This window comes from Sminthopsis crassicaudata, chromosome 3 (assembly GCF_048593235.1).
Source record: "Sminthopsis crassicaudata isolate SCR6 chromosome 3, ASM4859323v1, whole genome shotgun sequence".
NCBI classification, from domain to species: domain Eukaryota; kingdom Metazoa; phylum Chordata; class Mammalia; order Dasyuromorphia; family Dasyuridae; genus Sminthopsis; species Sminthopsis crassicaudata.
This window is the reverse complement of record NC_133619.1, coordinates 303,731,232-303,749,309: the sequence shown is the minus strand read 5'-3', so window position 1 is coordinate 303,749,309 and position 18,078 is coordinate 303,731,232. Positions and strand designations below refer to the sequence as shown.

The 18,078-nt window shown below is 35.3% G+C and overlaps 1 protein-coding gene across 1 annotated transcript in view; it reads left to right on the top strand.

Moving 5' to 3' along the window:
* Positions 1 to 17,494, top strand: part of IMPG2 (interphotoreceptor matrix proteoglycan 2) — an 85,513-nt gene extending 68,019 nt beyond the window's left edge. Inside the window, exons 16-22 of the mRNA XM_074302073.1 lie at positions 358 to 1,301; positions 1,918 to 2,137; positions 6,963 to 7,173; positions 11,622 to 11,810; positions 12,840 to 13,038; positions 13,655 to 13,734; positions 15,252 to 17,494. Of these exons, the coding sequence (XP_074158174.1) occupies positions 358 to 1,301; positions 1,918 to 2,137; positions 6,963 to 7,173; positions 11,622 to 11,810; positions 12,840 to 13,038; positions 13,655 to 13,734; positions 15,252 to 15,264 (1,856 nt within the window). The 3' untranslated portion in view covers positions 15,265 to 17,494. The remainder of the gene's footprint in view (positions 1 to 357; positions 1,302 to 1,917; positions 2,138 to 6,962; positions 7,174 to 11,621; positions 11,811 to 12,839; positions 13,039 to 13,654; positions 13,735 to 15,251) is intronic.
* Positions 17,495 to 18,078: the final 584 nt, after the last annotated feature.

The window sequence follows — 18,078 nt, the reverse complement described above, 5'->3', positions numbered from 1 at the left end:
TTAGGGAATTTTCCTTCTAAGTTCCCACTTGGATCCAATTTCTTTCTGGTCAGTCTGCCTTTCAGCACTTCTTTGTTTCTAAAGAGCAGGCATCTGAAGATAAATTGTTTTAACAGTGAATGATGTCTAGTCATACCCCTCTGGGAGAATCAGGTTGTATTCTCAAGCACCATTGTTCCACTTCATAAAGACACTGTCAAGTTCTCTTGCTGGCTGCTGAACTTCACTAAGTCAAAGCCAGCTTCTGACCTTGCTCACTTAATGAGAAAAACATGATGATCAGCCATTCTCAGAGAACTAGGAATAGAATGCAGAAATTAAACATGAGCTACAAATAATGGAAAATTTTATTTTTAGGACTAACAAATGTGGAAGAACCAGGAAGTTTTTCTTCTTTTGATCTATTGACTTCAAATCCACCCTCTTATCTTGTGCCAATGCCATCAATAGACGACTCTGAGCTGCCTTTATCAACTTTGACCTCTCCATCCATTTTGGCCTCCCCAAATAAGGATCAATTAGAAGTGAGCATTTTTCAGCCAGAAATATATCCTGGAAGTGGACTATTATTTGAGGAACAATCAGGTTCAGGATCTGGACAAGAGCTGCACACATCAGAGGCAACCTCAACTGATCATTATCTTGTTCCCAAGCCACCCTTCCTATCAGAATCTATAATAACTTCTACTTCTACTAATGATAGACTAGAAAAAATAGAGTCCTCTAAAGAACAGAAACCAAATGAAATTTTAGAATCATCTAGCCCAGAACAAGCTGACATAGATATTTCAGCAGAAAAGATAGGCATGGGACCTTTGTGGACTAGGCCACCCAAGCTAGATGTAGCTCAGTCAACAACTTCCTCCCTAGGGAGACCAGCCAAAGACACAATTGCAAGTACAGTAAAGAATATTGTTACCCTTGTATCTGGAGTCTCTATTTCTGACTCCACCAAGTTGTCTGCAACCCTCAGCTCCACCAATCTGGAGGATGATGTGATTATGGATGTACAGGATATTTCATTAGAACTGGACCAAGTGGGCATAGGATACCACCAGCCTGCACTCAACCAAGAAGAAAGTAGCATTGTCGGTAGCCACGTGGAAATATCAACTAATATGCTCTCTACTGAGAGAGCTGATGTTCAACCTACACCGAGAGCCCATCCAAATTATTCCCAGACAACAGGCCCTCTGGTGGTTTTCTTTAGCCTTCGGGTGCTGAACATGCCGTTTTCAGAGGACCTATTCAACAAAAACTCTTCTGAATATAAAGCACTGGAACAAAGATTCTTAGAATTGGTAAGACTGTAAGTAAAATATAATATGTAATATGTATCGATACACTCACAAATACACAAAATGTACATATGTACACCAAGAAAGGAGGAACTTTAATTGTCGTCAGTCAATATCATCTACAAATAATATCCTTAGTTGAAGATAGGGGGAAATGATTAGACAAGTGGTTGCCTGGGGAACTGATCCAAGGAAGGTATACTTTTGGCACAAATGTGGCAAGCTGAGCTAGTGATCTAAGGCCTTCAGCCCAGGACCTCTGAGATTGAAATTGGCTTTTTTCCCCCCTTTGAAAGTAATATTTAAAAGTGGTGAGATCAATCCCCAGGGACAACAATGCCTTTGATATTTTTATATTTTAATTTGATTCCCTTATATTAGCCAAGGGAGGTCAGATTATATGAAGATTATTTTACAAGCTGTGGTATTCTTGAATCATGTATCTCTTGGAGAACTGCCACAGCACTTGAGCAACTGATTAATGATTTACTTTATCTTTTCATTATTTACTTTATCATTTCATTAATTACATCAGGTATAGGAATATCACTGGGGGAAAATGGGGAGCATGTTTAAATTTCCTGTTCATAAACTTGTTCTTATTTCTCATGGATGATAGCTAGTTCCCTATCTTCAATCAAATCTCACTGGATTCCAGAATCTGGAAATCCTGAACTTCAGAAACGGCAGTATTGTGGTAAACAGCCGGGTGAGGTTGGCTAAACCTGTACCTCACGATGTCAACAATGCTGTGTATACAGTTCTGGAAGACTTCTGCAACACTGCCTACCACACCATGAATCTAGCTATTGATAAATATTCCCTGGATGTGGAATCAGGTAATGAAACTGGCTGTGAATACCTAAGACAATGGAATAGTTATTTGTATGAATTAGTTTCTTTATATATGCATCAAAAAAGATCATGGTTTTGAGTAGGAATATAGGAGAGTTGGCTGGACTAGATTATTTGTCCTATTTTTAAAAACCTTGTATTTTCAGTTCTTCCTTCTTCTTCTTCTTCTTCTTTTTTTCCCCCTGAGGCTGGGGTTAAGTGACTTCCCAGGGTCACACAGCTAGGAAGTGCTAAGTGTCTGAGACCAGATTTGAACTCAGGTCCTTCTGAATTCAAGGCTGGTGCTCTATCCACTGCACTACCTAGCTGCCTCATATTTTCACTTCTTTCTTCATTTAAGGTAATTAGGGAGAAAGTTTTATTTTTTGCCTTGGAAATGTACCAGGAAAGACCAATCCTTTACCCATTAAGAGCAAAGGAAGTGACCTAGCCCATCTTCTAGGTTTAAGTCAAATGTGATCATCTCCTTCCAGCTGCATTTTCATCTCTTCAAGCCCCCAATGTCACACTGCCCTATAGATGACCTCATTTCCTATATTACTAATAAGATGGAGACCATCTGATAGGAATATTCTTACTTTTTTTCCTTTCCATATCACATTTTTTCAACTTCATCTATCCACTAATTTCCTGTTCCTCATTCTATGAAAAAGACTTTTCCCTTCTCCTTACAAGACCAACTTCTGTGTCTATATCTTTAAGATTATTATTGTCCACATCCTCCAGGATCTTAATTCATCAGTTATTCCTTTTATCTGGAATCTTCAATATTTCCTTTTCCACTGGCTTTTTTCTCTCTATCAATTAACATGCTCTAATATTTGGAGAACAAAAAAATTTTGGAAATCATCTAGTCCAGCCCCTGTATTTATAGAAATGGAGGGGGAGGGAGGTTAAGTTGTTTGTTTAGTCTCATAATTAATGAGTAGGAGAGCTAGCATTCTAATCCAGGAGCAGTTCTTCAAATCCATTATTCAGATCTAGTCCTATTTCCTTGCTATGCTACCCTCCACTGACATGTTCTACTGCACCTCACTTAATCTTATTTCTTCAAATATCTCCAATAGTAAAACACCAGTGTTTCATCCTTAAAAACAATATTGAAATTGAGATTCTCCAATGTATATGTTGATTATTCTATGTCAGTGATTAGAATTTGCTATTTTTTAAATCTTTGTGAGTAAATTCTATCAAAAAATATTAAATATTGGTAGACCTGTCTACTATTATAATGAAAAATCCTTGTTATAATATTTTGGTGAGCTTATAAAAATATAAATTGTTCTAATTATTGAAAAATTCCAGTTATATCAATATTTTTCATTTGAAACCTTTGATTCACTTCTCTCCTTCATCTCACATTTATTTAGTTGATAAGCCTGATTAATTCTGCTTCCAAAATACTCAACCACTTTCCCCTTCTGTTCTTGTGGCCACCTCCTTAGTCCAGATCTATTAGACTATTGCAATACCTTTGTAACTAGTCTCTCTTTCTCTGCTCTCTTCCTTCTCCAATCCATCCTTGACCTATGCCATCAGAATAATATTATTAATGCATGGCAATCTCCTCCATACCATACCCCCAAAGAAAGCTTCCTATTGCCTGTTCCTCTGTCAGTGCTACCACTCTAGTGCCAGTCCTCATTACTTTATGCCTGAACTATTGAAATAGTCTTCTGGTGGGTCTTCCTGCTTTAGCTTTCTCCTTACGCCAATCCATCTTCTATTAAGCTGTTAAACTGATAAAGCATCATGCCAAGTCACCCCCCCCCACTACACCTCAGCATGGTCATTTAGTACAGTCCAGCCTCTATTATTTCTAGGATCAAATACAAAATCCTTTGGCATTTAAAGCCCTTGATAAAGTGACTCCCTTCCTTTCTAATCTTTTTATTTCTTATATCCCTCAACATACTCTTGCATTCTAGTGACACTGGTCTCTTTGCTCATCCCACATCATACACTATTTCTTAACTCTGGGCCTTTTCGCTGGCTGGATATTCTTGGAATTCACTGGAGATTCCTGGAATCTTTTCCTCTTCACCTCTACTTCCTGGCATCTCTGGCTTTCTTCAAGTCCTGGCTAATACCAGACCTTCTGAAATAAACTTTTCTAAACTTTACCTAGACTTTCATCCTTAATCATAGTGCCTCTAGCTTATTCTGTATATTTATTATTTATATAAAGTTGTTGGCAATTTTCCCCCCTATTAGTCTCCTTGAGAGAAGGGGCTGTTTTTTTGCTTAGCATAGTGCTAGCATAGAATAGGAGCTTAATAAATGAGTTGACTGTGTGACAAATGTAGCCTAAATTTCTTAGATGACATTCTCCATCCTTAGCTCATTCTTCCTTTTAGGGTGAATTTCTCAATATTATGCATTTACTTTGAACATAGGATCATAGACCTTAATCTGGAAAGCTTTTCAGTGGCTGTGCTCTGCCCTTTGAGGCCTTTGCTAATGCTTCACTTCTTTCCTGTAATGTCTTTCTCTTTTCTTCCCTTCCCTATCAATCCTACTTATCCTTTAATACCTGGGTTAAATGATATCTTATGCATGAAGCCCTCTCTGATTTCCCCAGATGGAATAATCTCTTCCTCCTCATTCATTCGACATCAAAAAAATTAAACATATTTACTTGGTGTCAGATATTTGATTAAAAAAAATAAACCTAAAAAAAAAAAAAAAAGAAATAGTTCATGTCCTCAAAGTACCTATATTCCCCAAAAGATTTTATAGAATTTTTAGGCTACTTGTATTAACCTTAATTTGTGTTATAATTATTTGCGTGCATGTCTTATTACTCCTAACAGATTATAAGCTTCTTAAGGATAGGAACCATATCTATATTTATAGATATTTAAAATATAATTATTGGATGTCATTTTTGGTAGAACACACATATATATTATACATGTATACATATATATACATATATATATATATACATATACATACATATATATATATATATATATTATACAGTGTCATTTGGAAACAACGATAATGACCCTAGAATTAACCCAAATGTAGAAAAACTTCAGATAATTTTATGGATTTAATGGGTGAAAAAAATTTTTTTTTTCAGAAAATCTGGCTTCTAGTCCTGGCTTTGATACTTACTAGACATGTAGTCTTGTTTCTCTGAATCTCATTTTCCTTATGTGTCAGTCATGGCTATGAACATCTTGTAGGCTTGTGTATTTTAGAACAAAACAATGCATGTGAAATACTTTGAAATGTTAAAATATTTACATATCCATTTAAAATTCCATAGGAATAGGTGGCATCTTGCCAATGCAGATTGTAACTTTTGATATCTTATCTTAGTAGAAGTTCGTTGAGAATTGTTGTGATTGCTTGCAGTCCCATTTGTTTTTTAAATAATATTTTATTTCCCCCAAAATACATGCAAAGATAATTTTCAACATTCACTTTTGCAAAACCTTGTATTCTAAATTTTTTCCTTCTCCTCCTTCCTCACTCCTCCCCAAGATGGAAAGCTGATATAGGTTAGATTATCTATAAGATCCTTTCTAGCTTTAAAATGTTTATTTTTCTTGTTTTCTTGTGGATATCTACAGAGTAAGACAATATTTCATAGTGGATTTCATGAGGCTGTCCCTGAAATATGGAAAATTTGTGTTCAAATCTTCTGATACACACACACATTCCTACATTCATACTATACTTGTGTAAGTTTGGACAAGCCATTTTATAGTGGTCAAATTCAACTCTATACATTTCAGAGAGAAAGTAGAGGAAATTCCTTGTCCTTGAACTTCCAATTCTAATGAAGGTTGGAGGGAGGAAATACATACTTACATAAGATTTACTGTGTTCCAGAAACTGTACTAAGCACTTTACAAATGGCATAGTATTTTCATCTTTCTGTTGTTAGTGGTTTGCTTGTTTTTTTTGTTTTTGTTTTTGTTTTTGTTTTTTTTTTTTTTAAATTTTCTTTCTTTCTTTCTTGTGTTTTTTGTCCTTTGGACCTGATTTTTTTTTTTTTTTTTTTTTTTTGCACAGCATGACAATATATGAAAATATCTTTAGAAGAGTTGTACATATTGAACTTATATCAGGTTGCTTGCTATTTTGGGGAGAGAGGGAGGGGAGAGAGAAAAATTTGGAACACAAGGTTTTGCAAACATAAGTGTTGAAAACTATCAAGGTTTTGCAAACATAAGTGTTGAAAACTATCTTTGCATGTATTTGGAAAAAATAAAATAATATTAAAAAAACAAGTATTATATCATTTAATTCTGATATCACCCTGCAAGGTGATCCCCATTTTATAGTTGAGGAAACTGAGGCAAACAGATATTAAGTAACCTGTCTAGCATAACACACTTCATAAGTGTCTGAGACTGGATTTGTACTCAGGCCTTCTTGACCTCAGGCCCAGTGCTCTATTCACTGTACCTCTTAGATATTTATGATGAGAAGTAGGGCCTGGAAAAAAAAGGAAGTTACCTGTTAAAAGCCCTACTCCAATGTCATGTAGTAGATGAGCTTGAAGTAAGGAAGGTTCAAATTCAAATTTCACCTGAGACATCTGCACATCAGACTCACTATCCTAAGCTTGGGCAAACAGCATGAATTCTCCAAGCCTCAGTTTCCTTTTCTATAAAATGAAGGATTGGGACTCAATAACTCCAAGGTATTGTCCAGCTCTAAATCTAGAATTCTATGATTCCTACTGTGAAATGGAGGTGACCATTAATCTTCAAAGGCCAGGTCAATGGAGTACATACTCTAGAAGCCTCACTGAGTAGGATCCCTTTTCTGCTTTGTTTCAATTTTCAGGTGATCAGGCTGACCTTTGTAAGTTCCAAGCCTGCAATGAATTTTCTGAGTGTGTGGTCAACCGCTGGAGTGGAGAAGCAGAATGTATATGTTACCCTGGTTATCAGAGTCTCCAAGAACTGCCCTGTCAGAGTGTCTGTGAGCTTCAACCAGATTTCTGCGTGAATGATGGAAAGTGTGACATTATCCCTGGGCATGGGGCCATTTGTAGGTATGTTATTAGCAGGTATTTGTGCTTCATAGGACTGGAATCTGTAACAAAGTGTGCAGCTGTAGGATTTTACATTTTAAATGGCAGCCAGAGGGCTCAGTGGATAGAACACTGGTCTTGGGGTCAGGAAGACTTGAATTCATATCCAGCCTCGGGTCCCTACTAACTGTGTGACTCTGGATGAATCAGCTTATATTTATTTGCCTCAGTTTCCTCATGTGTAAAGTATAGATGCTAATAGCACCTACCTCCCAGAGTTGTTAAGAGAACCAAATGAAATAATAATTGTAAAACACTGAGTAAATGCCTAAAACATTTTGTTGTTGTTATTGTGTCACTCATGGCTGATTCTTCATGATCCCATTTGGAGTTTTCCTAGCAAAGATACTGGAGTGGTTGGTTTTTCCTTTTGCCTCTCATGTAAAAACAGATGAGGAACCTGAGGCAAACAGGGTTAAGTGACTTGTTTGTCACACAGCTTGTAAGTGTCTGAAGACAGATTTGAATTCAGGCCTTCCTCATTCCAAATCCAGATACTCTATCCATTGTGTCATGGAGCTACCCTCAGGCCTGGCATATAGTAAGAGCTATATAAATGTTAGCTATTAGTAAATAAATGGGTGCCTCATGCATTTGTTAGCAATTAGCTTGACCTCTTTGGGAAGATCAGAAGAGTTCAAGGCTATATTCCAGGAATATAATGTTATGGGAGGGACCTTCTTTGATAGACATTCTGCATTTAGCCTGAATTTATTAGGAGATTTTAGTTATTCAATGGCTATTATTATTATCACCAATTATTAATAGTCTCATTATCAATACCTTATGTAAGCATAATGTCTTATAGGTTACAAGACACTTTCACATTTATCATTTTGCTTGATTTGCATATTAGTTCTGAAAAGGAAAATACATATTGTTATTATTATAACTTAAAAACTAAAGAAAGTCAGAATGAAAGAAACTAAGAAGCTTGACTAAGATCACACAGTGAATAATTTGAAGGTCCACAATATTTACATTTGCAAACTATTTTAAATTTTATAAAGTACTTTCCCCTCACAACAACTCTGTGAGGCAAAGTGAAACTATACTTTTTTTTGGGGGGCAATTATTTTACCTTCTATCAGAAATGTTCATATAGTTGCTTTACTGCAAATTTCGAAACACTTAGTTTTACTCTTTTTAATGAGAGCCATTGGCAGGACCAACAGAGTGCTTGCCTGGATGAATTTCAATGAATAAACACCTGAAGTTTTAAAATGAAAACCTTAAAGTACATGGATCATTGAGGAAAATTCACAGCTCAGGAATCACATGCAAATCCTCTTGAGATGACTCATATATAATATAAAAATAAAATTCTTCACAATAATCCCAAACTAGAGTATAATATAACTGTGCCCATTCTATGGGGCCTCTTCCCATGCCTGCTGCATAGAATAACCACTTTAGTGGCTTTCCTATTCCTATTACTTTCTCTGCTATATGCCTTTAGAGTCATGTGAACTTGGGTAAACAATGATTTCTCTGAGAACATAATTCCTGAGAGGAAGCTGGCAATGGATAATGCTGCAGGGTTTATTAAGCCTACATTGATATAAAACCATGGGGTCTCTCCAACCATTAGACAAAAGACAGAAAAAGAAAGTAGACTTCTCATCAGAAGAACAGTCTTTGCTATTCTACTGACCATAGAATGGATGGGGAGCCATGGGGCTCTCTTTTGCTTCACCTTTGAGAAAAATAACTGAAAGGAGAATATTTTCTTTGGATTCATTGAAAGGGAAGAGAATGAACCTCAGAAATGAGCTAGCCTATTCAAGTGTAAGGAAAAAAAAAGGAAAAGGAAACAAGCTTTTTGTTGTTGTTATTGTTATTTTTATTTTTTGAGGCAATTGGGGTTAAGGGAGTTGCTCAGGCTCATACAGTTAGCAAGTTTTAAGTATCTGAGGCCAGATTTAAATTCAGATCTTCCTGACTCTAGGGCTGGTGCACTATCTGGTACTCCATCTAATTGCCCCCCAAAAGCTGAGGCAGACAGCTAATGTCTGAGGCCAGATATGAACTTGGGAAGTTGAGTCTTCCTGACTTCAGGTTCAGCACTTTTTTTCACTGGGACAGCCAATTAGCTGTCCAGGAACAAGCATTTATTAAGCACTTAATATGTGCCAGGGACAGTGGTGAGTACTTTACAATGATCTCATTTGATGTTCACAACAACCCTAAGGTAGGTACTATTCTGATCCCCAGGCTACAGCTGAGAAAACTGAATCAAGAAGAGGTTAAGTGATTTGCTCAAGATTACACAGCTAATAAGGGTCTGAGGCTGGACTTGAGCTCAAGCCTTCCTAAAGCCAACTCCAGCACTCTATCCACTGGAAAAGATCCAAAGAAGAAAGCTGAATACTAGGATCCCTAAACCCCTGTCTACAATATTTACTCACTCTAGTTAGGTCACATAATTATAGTCCTGCTCTTTCATGCTATGATCTATTTCTGCCTCCTTGAGAATGGAAGGTACCATTGAACTTTACTCAAAAACCAGCGCTCCCTCATTTTTCTAAGAAATAAGTCAGATTTGAATTAAGGAGATCCTGCCCTGTTTATAAACAGAAAGCCACACTCTTAAACCTGGTCAAACTGAATCTTTAAGGAACATTCTTTGCTGAGACATGTTGTTCTGGGTAGAGTCAGGGAGAAGGTTGTGATATAATACCTCTGCCATGCCCCTCTTATCTCTTAAATTCCAAATATCAAGAAGATAATTCAATATCATTCATCAATTATATTATCAAAGATGACTAAAAAAACAGCAAAGTATTATTACCCACTTTTTTCAGGTGAATGGTTCAATGATTCATATAAGATCACATAGATATGAAGGGTCAAGAGGGAAATTCAAACCTGAATCTCTCCTGATTTGACATCTATCCTTCTCTCCAAAACATTTATTTATTTATTTATTTATTTTTGTTCCTACATATCAAAGATTCCATTTTGTTATATTTTCTTAGAAGTATTAGTAATTTGTTTCTTCCATGAGGTTTAATGAAATATAAATGATATATTAGTAGATTGAGGTTAACCTCTCAAAGTGGAATAATATATATAGGAATGGAAAGAAAACTTGGAGAAAGATGTTGTTTGTCTTTTGTTCTTGACAATGGCCAATGACATCATGGGGCAAGTTTTTGACTTGTGTGTGAATTGGATTAAAAGTTGTCAGCCTCACTTCCCCTCCCAGAGTCACCAAAGTTTTGGTGGGAAGACAAAAGTCAGGACAAGTAGTGATGGATTGGGATTCAGTGGATGTGGAGGAGATGCTAAGGAGTATTTTTGATGTCTGACCAAGCTCTAAGTGCTCCACAGCTCCTTTGTCAGCTGCCATTATGGCCATTGGAACAAATTATCCTCATTCACCTATTCTACTGGGGGAAGTCTTCTCATACTTGGCAGAGATACCCTTCCCTGCCAGACTCACTGATGGATTTGAGACTGGTCTATAATTCTCAACCTGGTTTACCCCATCAGCTAAGATGGTTTTACTGGGATGTGGTCATTGCACATGCTACAGCTTCTCAGAACCACAGATAAGAGATGGGTAAGAGATGGACACCGAAGGTGGATAATCAGCCTTGGAGAGGCTCAGTAAACCCCTCACACCAGAAGTACTAGTCCTAGCTGAACACTCCATAAAGAGAGATTTAGACAGGCAGGTAGTAAATGAGAAAAAGCCCCAAGTTGAATGTTAGGCCAAGTTGAGTTCTGATTCTTGCTCTGACACTAATTGACTCCAGGATTGCAGGCAAATCATACAAAGTTTTCAAGTCACAGTTTCCTCATCTATAAAACAAATGGGTTGAATGAAAAGAACACTGTACTTGGAATCACAGGTCCAGAATTTAAATTCTGGCTCTTCTACTTCTTAGAGGTGTGACTTTGGGCAAATTGTTGAATTTCCTAGGACCTCAATTTCCTTCTGTGTAAAAAATGAGACTAGATTCCAGATCTTAATCTGGACATTCTCTAAGCTCTCTAAGGCCATTTAGATGGCACAGTGGATAGAATACCAGACCTGGAGTCCAAAAGAGTCATCTTCATGAGTTCAAATCTAACCTTGAATGCTCACTAGCTGTATGACCCTGGACAGATCACTTCATTCTGTTTGCCTCAGTTTCCTCATTTCTAAAATGAGCTGTAGAAGGAAATGGCAAGCCGGGTCTTTATCTTTGCCAAGAAAATCTCAAATGGGTTCATGAAGAGACAAATATGATTGAAATGATTGAACAACAAAAACAAAAGTCCTTTCAGCTCTAATATTCATCACTTTTAATTAGATCCTTTCTCCTTCTTGTCTCTTACCATAATGACTACCAGTGATTTAGTGATTGTATCTCTTTTATGAATACTGACATGGTTTTTGTGGTGGGGTTTTTATGTTCTAGATGCCGTGTAGGTGAGAACTGGTGGTACCGAGGGGAACACTGTGAAGAGTACATGTCAGAGTCTCAGGTGATAGGAATTGCTGCTGCCTCAGTGATTGGCTTTCTTGTTATAGTCTTGGCTGTCCTCTTCTTTCTGACTAAGACTCTGAAGGATCAGTCTGTGAAGAAAGAAAGAAAATGTTCCCTCAGGTAAGTGAAAATATTGATCTCTCTGGAGTAAATCCATTTCTCCCTTTTGTGAGAACCAGAATGAGTAATACTATTTTGACTCATTTCATCCTGAATTTTAGTCATAGATCACCAATCAGGATAAAATTTGGACAAGAACTCAAAAAAATGGGGCTTTATTTTGGCAGGTGTGACTTTATCTGGTGGAGAAGTGGGAGTTTCCTTTTTTGAAGGGAAAGGTCAAATTTTTTTTGGTGGTCATATGATCACAATCCAAGACAATTCTCTGAATCTTTTTCTCTAGAATAGTCTACTTCAGTTGGTAGGTTTTTTTGTATTATATTCCAAATTTTAGAAGCTGTTGTTGCTATAGTGGATAGAGCACTGGACCTGGTATCAGGAAGACCTGAGTTCAAATCCAGTCTCAGATCCTTCCTAACTGTGTGACTCTGAACAAACCATTTAACTTCTGTTTTCTTCATTTGTAAAATGAGGATGATAATAATGATAATATAATATAATTAATATAATATAATATAATATAATATAATATAATATAATATAATATAATATAATATAATATAATATAATATAATATAATATAATATAATATAATAAATGTACCTCCCAGGGTTGTTGTGAAGATCAAATGAAGTAATTATTGTAAAGTGCTTTTTCATAATATGTGACACATAAGCCCTATATAAATGTTAGCTATTAATATTATTACTCTCACCATTAAATTCTCTATAAGTCTCCAAATTAGTTTTCCCTCAGAGCAGTCCTTTTTTTAATGTATGCTCCTGGAATGCTGAAAATGGTTGTGCTCATCAGCCAGCCAAGTACCAGATGCAGACAGACATTAATGAATAAACATTTGGTGAGTAGGTTGGACACTTCTGGTAGTCAAATCTTATTAAGTACATTCAGCCTTTCGTGACAGCCTTTCTGCTCAATACGAGGTTCATATTCAACTATTCTCTCTTAGATAAAATTCCCAAAGTAAAGTGGACTATGCAGTGAGTTGACTGTGTTGTATGGTTACAACAGGAGGAGTGACAGTTCCATATCCCTTGAGAGCGCTGTGAAGTACAACCCTGTGTTTGAGGATGATGTCATTGAATATGGCCAACATGGGAGGAGCTACCCTCAGCTTACTTCTTACAGCTCTGTCAGTGGAGAGGGGCCTGCAGCCTTCAGCAGTGAAGAGATCGAGCATGTCTATGAAGAGAGTGAGCTTACCAATGAGGTGTGTGACTTTGTTTCTCTGTCAGTTTTCTCTTTTTGTTCCCTGCCTCTCCACATATGTATATGTGCATGAATGTGTACATGCACATATGTACGCAAAGGTATGTATAGGTGAACGAATATATAATGCACATTTATGTCACATATACATATGTAGTAGAGATGTGTAGTGCATATGCACATGTACATATACATACACATATGTTGTGTGTCTATAGGTATACATGCATACAAAATATGAAAGTTATTCTGTGATTATCTATCTTGAAATCACAAAACATACACAATGATATACACATGCACAAAGATGACATAACACATATGATATTAATATTAACCAGTATGAGGTTTGGGGAACTTCTGTGGGAAAAAAAAATAAAAGAACTCCTTTTACCTTTATCAGAAGATATGTAAGAGGCCAGTGCCCTTCTTTTCAGTCTCTGTAAATACAAATTTGAACCACTACCTTTTTCTCTGAAATGATAATTTTTTTGTTTCTCCTGGGGAATGTAGGTGGAAAGTGGTTGGATACCATAAATCCCTTTTAAAGATGTGCTGTGGATGCTTTTGAGATTTTTCTAAAGCATTTTATGACTTTTTTTTTTTCTTTTTTAAAGGAGATTGAAGAGAGAACCAGGATTTTTGAACTATATGCCAAAGATCAACAGTTTGCAGAATTTGTGAGACAACATCAAACGTAAGTATTTGGAATGTTGCCTCTGCCCAGAATCTTTTGAAATGTATATAGTAATAGCGCTGCCATCATTAATTTAATTATTTTGGTTTGTATGGCATGTGTAACCAGGGTGCCTAACCTAATCTGATGTTAATGTCATGTGATATTCCCATTAGAAAATTCTTTGAGTCAAACAGTTGTAGTCTTAAGCTCTCACACATCCCATCTTAGACTTCTACTATTGAATCTTACTAGAGTCATTTCTCTAAGTCTCTCATTTCACCTTTTTTATTTGTGTATCTTGTTAAAGAAAAAAATAAAATGTTAGAACTGAAAGGTACCTTTGACATTATTTAGTCTAGCTCTTACTCAAAGCAGGAATCTTTTCTATAATTTATTGTTGGGAAATATTCAGTCCCTTTTTATTGTCCTTTTGGGTCATCCCATTTATTCTCTTCCACTCCTTTATTACATAGTTCTATTTAAGAAAAACCCTCTCCCCCAAACTAGTTGCAGTTCTTTTTTTTTTTTTTTTTTTTTTAAGTAATCAGAATTAAATGACTTGCCTAGGATCACCCAGCTAGTAAGTGTCTGAGATGAATTTCTTTACAATCACATACTGCAAGGTATGGAGTTACATTATTTTTCTGTATTTACATTTTTCAGCATACAATTTGAGAATCTGTTTGTAAATATTTTTGCTGCTTCTCACTCCTCCTCTCCTCCTTAGGTAAAGTGCTTTATGTTAGAATATAAATGAGAAACTAGCCAGGAAAGACAGCCTTGGGATCATCCCCCAGTACAAAGACCTGTAACCTGAATCCCATACCTGTATTTGATGCCTGTTCAAGGTCATCAGTGTTGTCATGTGGGGCCTCCTCCTCATCTTAAAACCTCAAAGATACTTCCTCAGTTTAGGATTGGCTCCATGTTATTCTATTTTCTTCTCTCCTTTATCATTACTCTACTCATCTTTTTTTTTTTAAATTAACCTGTGATCCTCTTACCCAGTTTTGTTTTTAGGGAATTATATATTGTGAGAGAGAGCAAGAGAGTTAGAGAAGAGCGAGAGCGAGAGTGAGAGGAAGAGAGGAAGGGAGGGAAAGAGAGAGAGGGAGAGGGAAAGAAAGGGAGAGGGAGAGGGAGAAAGTGAAGGAGAGAGAGAGAGTTTAATGGGAACTATCAAGCACATGGTCTGCCAAGGAAAATTATTAATTCAATTATTTTTGCACCAGGCCTGTGATTTCATTGCTATAAGGAATTACTGGTGAGGAAGTTTCCGACTTATAAATCTATATAAAAAATGAGCCCTATATAATGGAAATAGAATTCTTAACAATAATCCTAAAAATATAGGACCCAAACCTATTATTAGAAGAAAAATTTTTATTTTTATAACCCTAACACTTAGAACAGTATCTACCTAACAAGAGTAAGTACTTAATACACAGTTGAAAATTATATTGGGAAATTTGTGGAAATTTCATCATACTATTACCTTACCAATTAACTGGAGTTACTCTGCTTTTTCATTGCAGGAAACTGCTATAACAAAAACATCAATTTTGAAGGAAGTTGGGAGAGGAAGATTGCTTGCTACCATTGTAATGTGGTGTGGCAGTAACATAATTACCTATATCTGGATTGTACTCTGAGGATAAAAAAAGGAAATATTCTTTAAGCGTGGTTGGGTTGGGGCAATGTCTCTGTTCAGTACCTTTTTTTTCCTCTCCAGCTTAGTTTTCAAACAGAGATTTTTACAAGCATAGATGTGATTAAGAAAAAAAAAAAACAAATTGTAAAATATATTGCACAAAAACAAGGAATAGGACATATATGATCAGTTGAGTTTAGAAGTTAATTTATATTACATATTGTTCCTAGTTCTTCTATTGATCTTCTCTTTGAGCATAAATATCACTTAATTCTCTGTGCCTCCATTTTCTAAACTGGATCATAAGGTGAGAGTCCTAAACACAGATGTTGTGAGCTCTACTAGCTATTTGTAAGGCACTTCTGATAATTAGGTGAAAAGAAGAAAAATTGCCACATATTTTTCATTTTAAGTATCTTTTAAAAATTAATTCATGTAAGTTGTATTAAAAGCAGTAGCTATTAATCTAGTTGGGACCTATGAGAGTAATATTAAAAGGTAGTGGAATTGTTCTTAAGTCTTTGTTGGGGGAAACATTGGTTCAGGGCGCTATTTGCAACCACTGATGATGCTTTCTGGTTGCCTAAGGTATAAATGTCTGGCATATGTTGGTGTTTCTCAGAATTGAGGAATTTCCCAGAAGTCAACAAACCCTTCTAATTGGGTATACTAGGTTGTAAATGATAAGAGGGGAAGCTGAGCCTAACTAAACTAATGCTGCATCTTTGCTGCACATCCTTTACATCTTATTGCTGAAATGAACTTCCCTTTAAAAAAAGTTATATTTCATCTAATTCCAATCCTGACAACTAATCATTGGATTATACTGTCCTGAGTCAGACCTGGATCAGAACAGAAGTTGAATTTTAATATTATTTAAACCCAACAATGCAGACTCTTCTAATAAATAACAAATAAAAATACTTTTTGATTTAGTATGGTAAGGTATGCTATGTTTTCACTATCAAAACTTAGGAATTTCAAAATGCAACAACACTTCTTATGTTTGTATCATTGTTAATATTTTTTAAAAAAATGTATTTATTTAAAACTTTAATACAAAATAGAAAAAAGAGAATAAGAAAAAAGAGAAAGGAAAAAAATGTTGTCATGTACACAGCAGAAGTTGAGAGAATTCAAAATATGTAACAATTAATTTCCATTTCAAGAAAGTATATATGATAATAGAACATATTAATATTCAGAGCTATTCATCTTTTCTTGGCTTCCACAAAAGTTTTCTATTGTTCTCTGCTGTGTACTTTTTACTTTATTCTTACCTCTCCCCCAAAAGTTTACAGTTAAGCACGAATATATTTATGTATCCATATATATATATACACACATACACAATTGTATATATTTGTATATACACATACATACATAGATATTTATAATCATATACATAGATGCACATATACATTTATGTAAGTTTGTATTATACTTCTTTGTTCTCTGTTTCTCTAAAGTTTCTTTAAAGTCTCTAAATATTTAGAGACTTTAGGACCAAGTCTTTCCATATTTTTCATCAGTTCATCATTTCCTATCCCACAACAGTATTCCAACCTTACGCTATTTAGTTGTTTTTAATAGTCTAAAACAATATTAACATAGCTGACATATAATATAGATTTCTCTCTTCACTAAATCTTTTTAACTTTCACTTTGAGATCAATTACTATCCCTACTTTTTTTTTTCTAATAAACTGTATTCCTGATCATTAGTTTTGTGTTTGCATTATCTGTTGTTTCCTATCCCTGCTAACTCCTCTACTTTATTTCTACTCTTAGCATGCCTTGCTATTGCTTAACAGCCCCCCATCTCTCCCTTATCCTCTTCCCCCACTCTTTCTGTCCTTTTTTCCCATTCCCATTAATCCCTACACTTTATTCCACTCCTGTTAATCTACATGTTCTTTATACCCTACCTTATCCTATTTCTTCCTTTCTTATTCCTTTATAAATTTTGGAGAGTTTTATACCTTTCTAGATATTTATATGTATTGTCCCCGTTTTACATGTTCCTGATGTGAGTAGGAATTCAGTCTCCTCTCCCATCTAATCTAATGCTCTTATACTTCATTCATATAACATGCTAATGTTTTTATCTTTTCCTACATGATTTTACTTTTTTAGAATCACATCATACCCTGCTCTATTCCAACCTTTCTTTTGAACTACTGACAATCTTAGAAATATGGTTTACATTTCCATGTATAAGACACAAATACTTTGTTCCTATTTGTCCTTGAAATCAGTTTTTGATATTTACCTGATATAACTCTTGGCTCTTATATGTTAAATTTTCTAATAAATTCAGGTTTTTATGCAACAAAATCCTGAAAGTGCAATTCATTGAATGTCCGTTTTGTTATTGTTATTGTGGTTGTTCAGTAGAATGCTAGATAAATGTTTCTCACTGCAACCCTAGATCTTTTTTTTTTTTTTAATTATTTTATTTTAAAAACAGAATAAGAAAAAAAAGAGAAACTGAAAAGGAATTCAAAGCAAAATAAAGTAAAACAAAAGAGAATGTTATCATGCATGTGCCCAGCACATCAGGGAGAATTCAAAATATATAACAAATTACTAGATCAAGAAAATATATATATTAGTAGAAGAAATTATATTCATGAATGTCCATTTTTTCTTTATTTCCTTATAAATTATTCTTTTGTTTTCTGCTATGCATTTTAACTTTATTCTTTTCC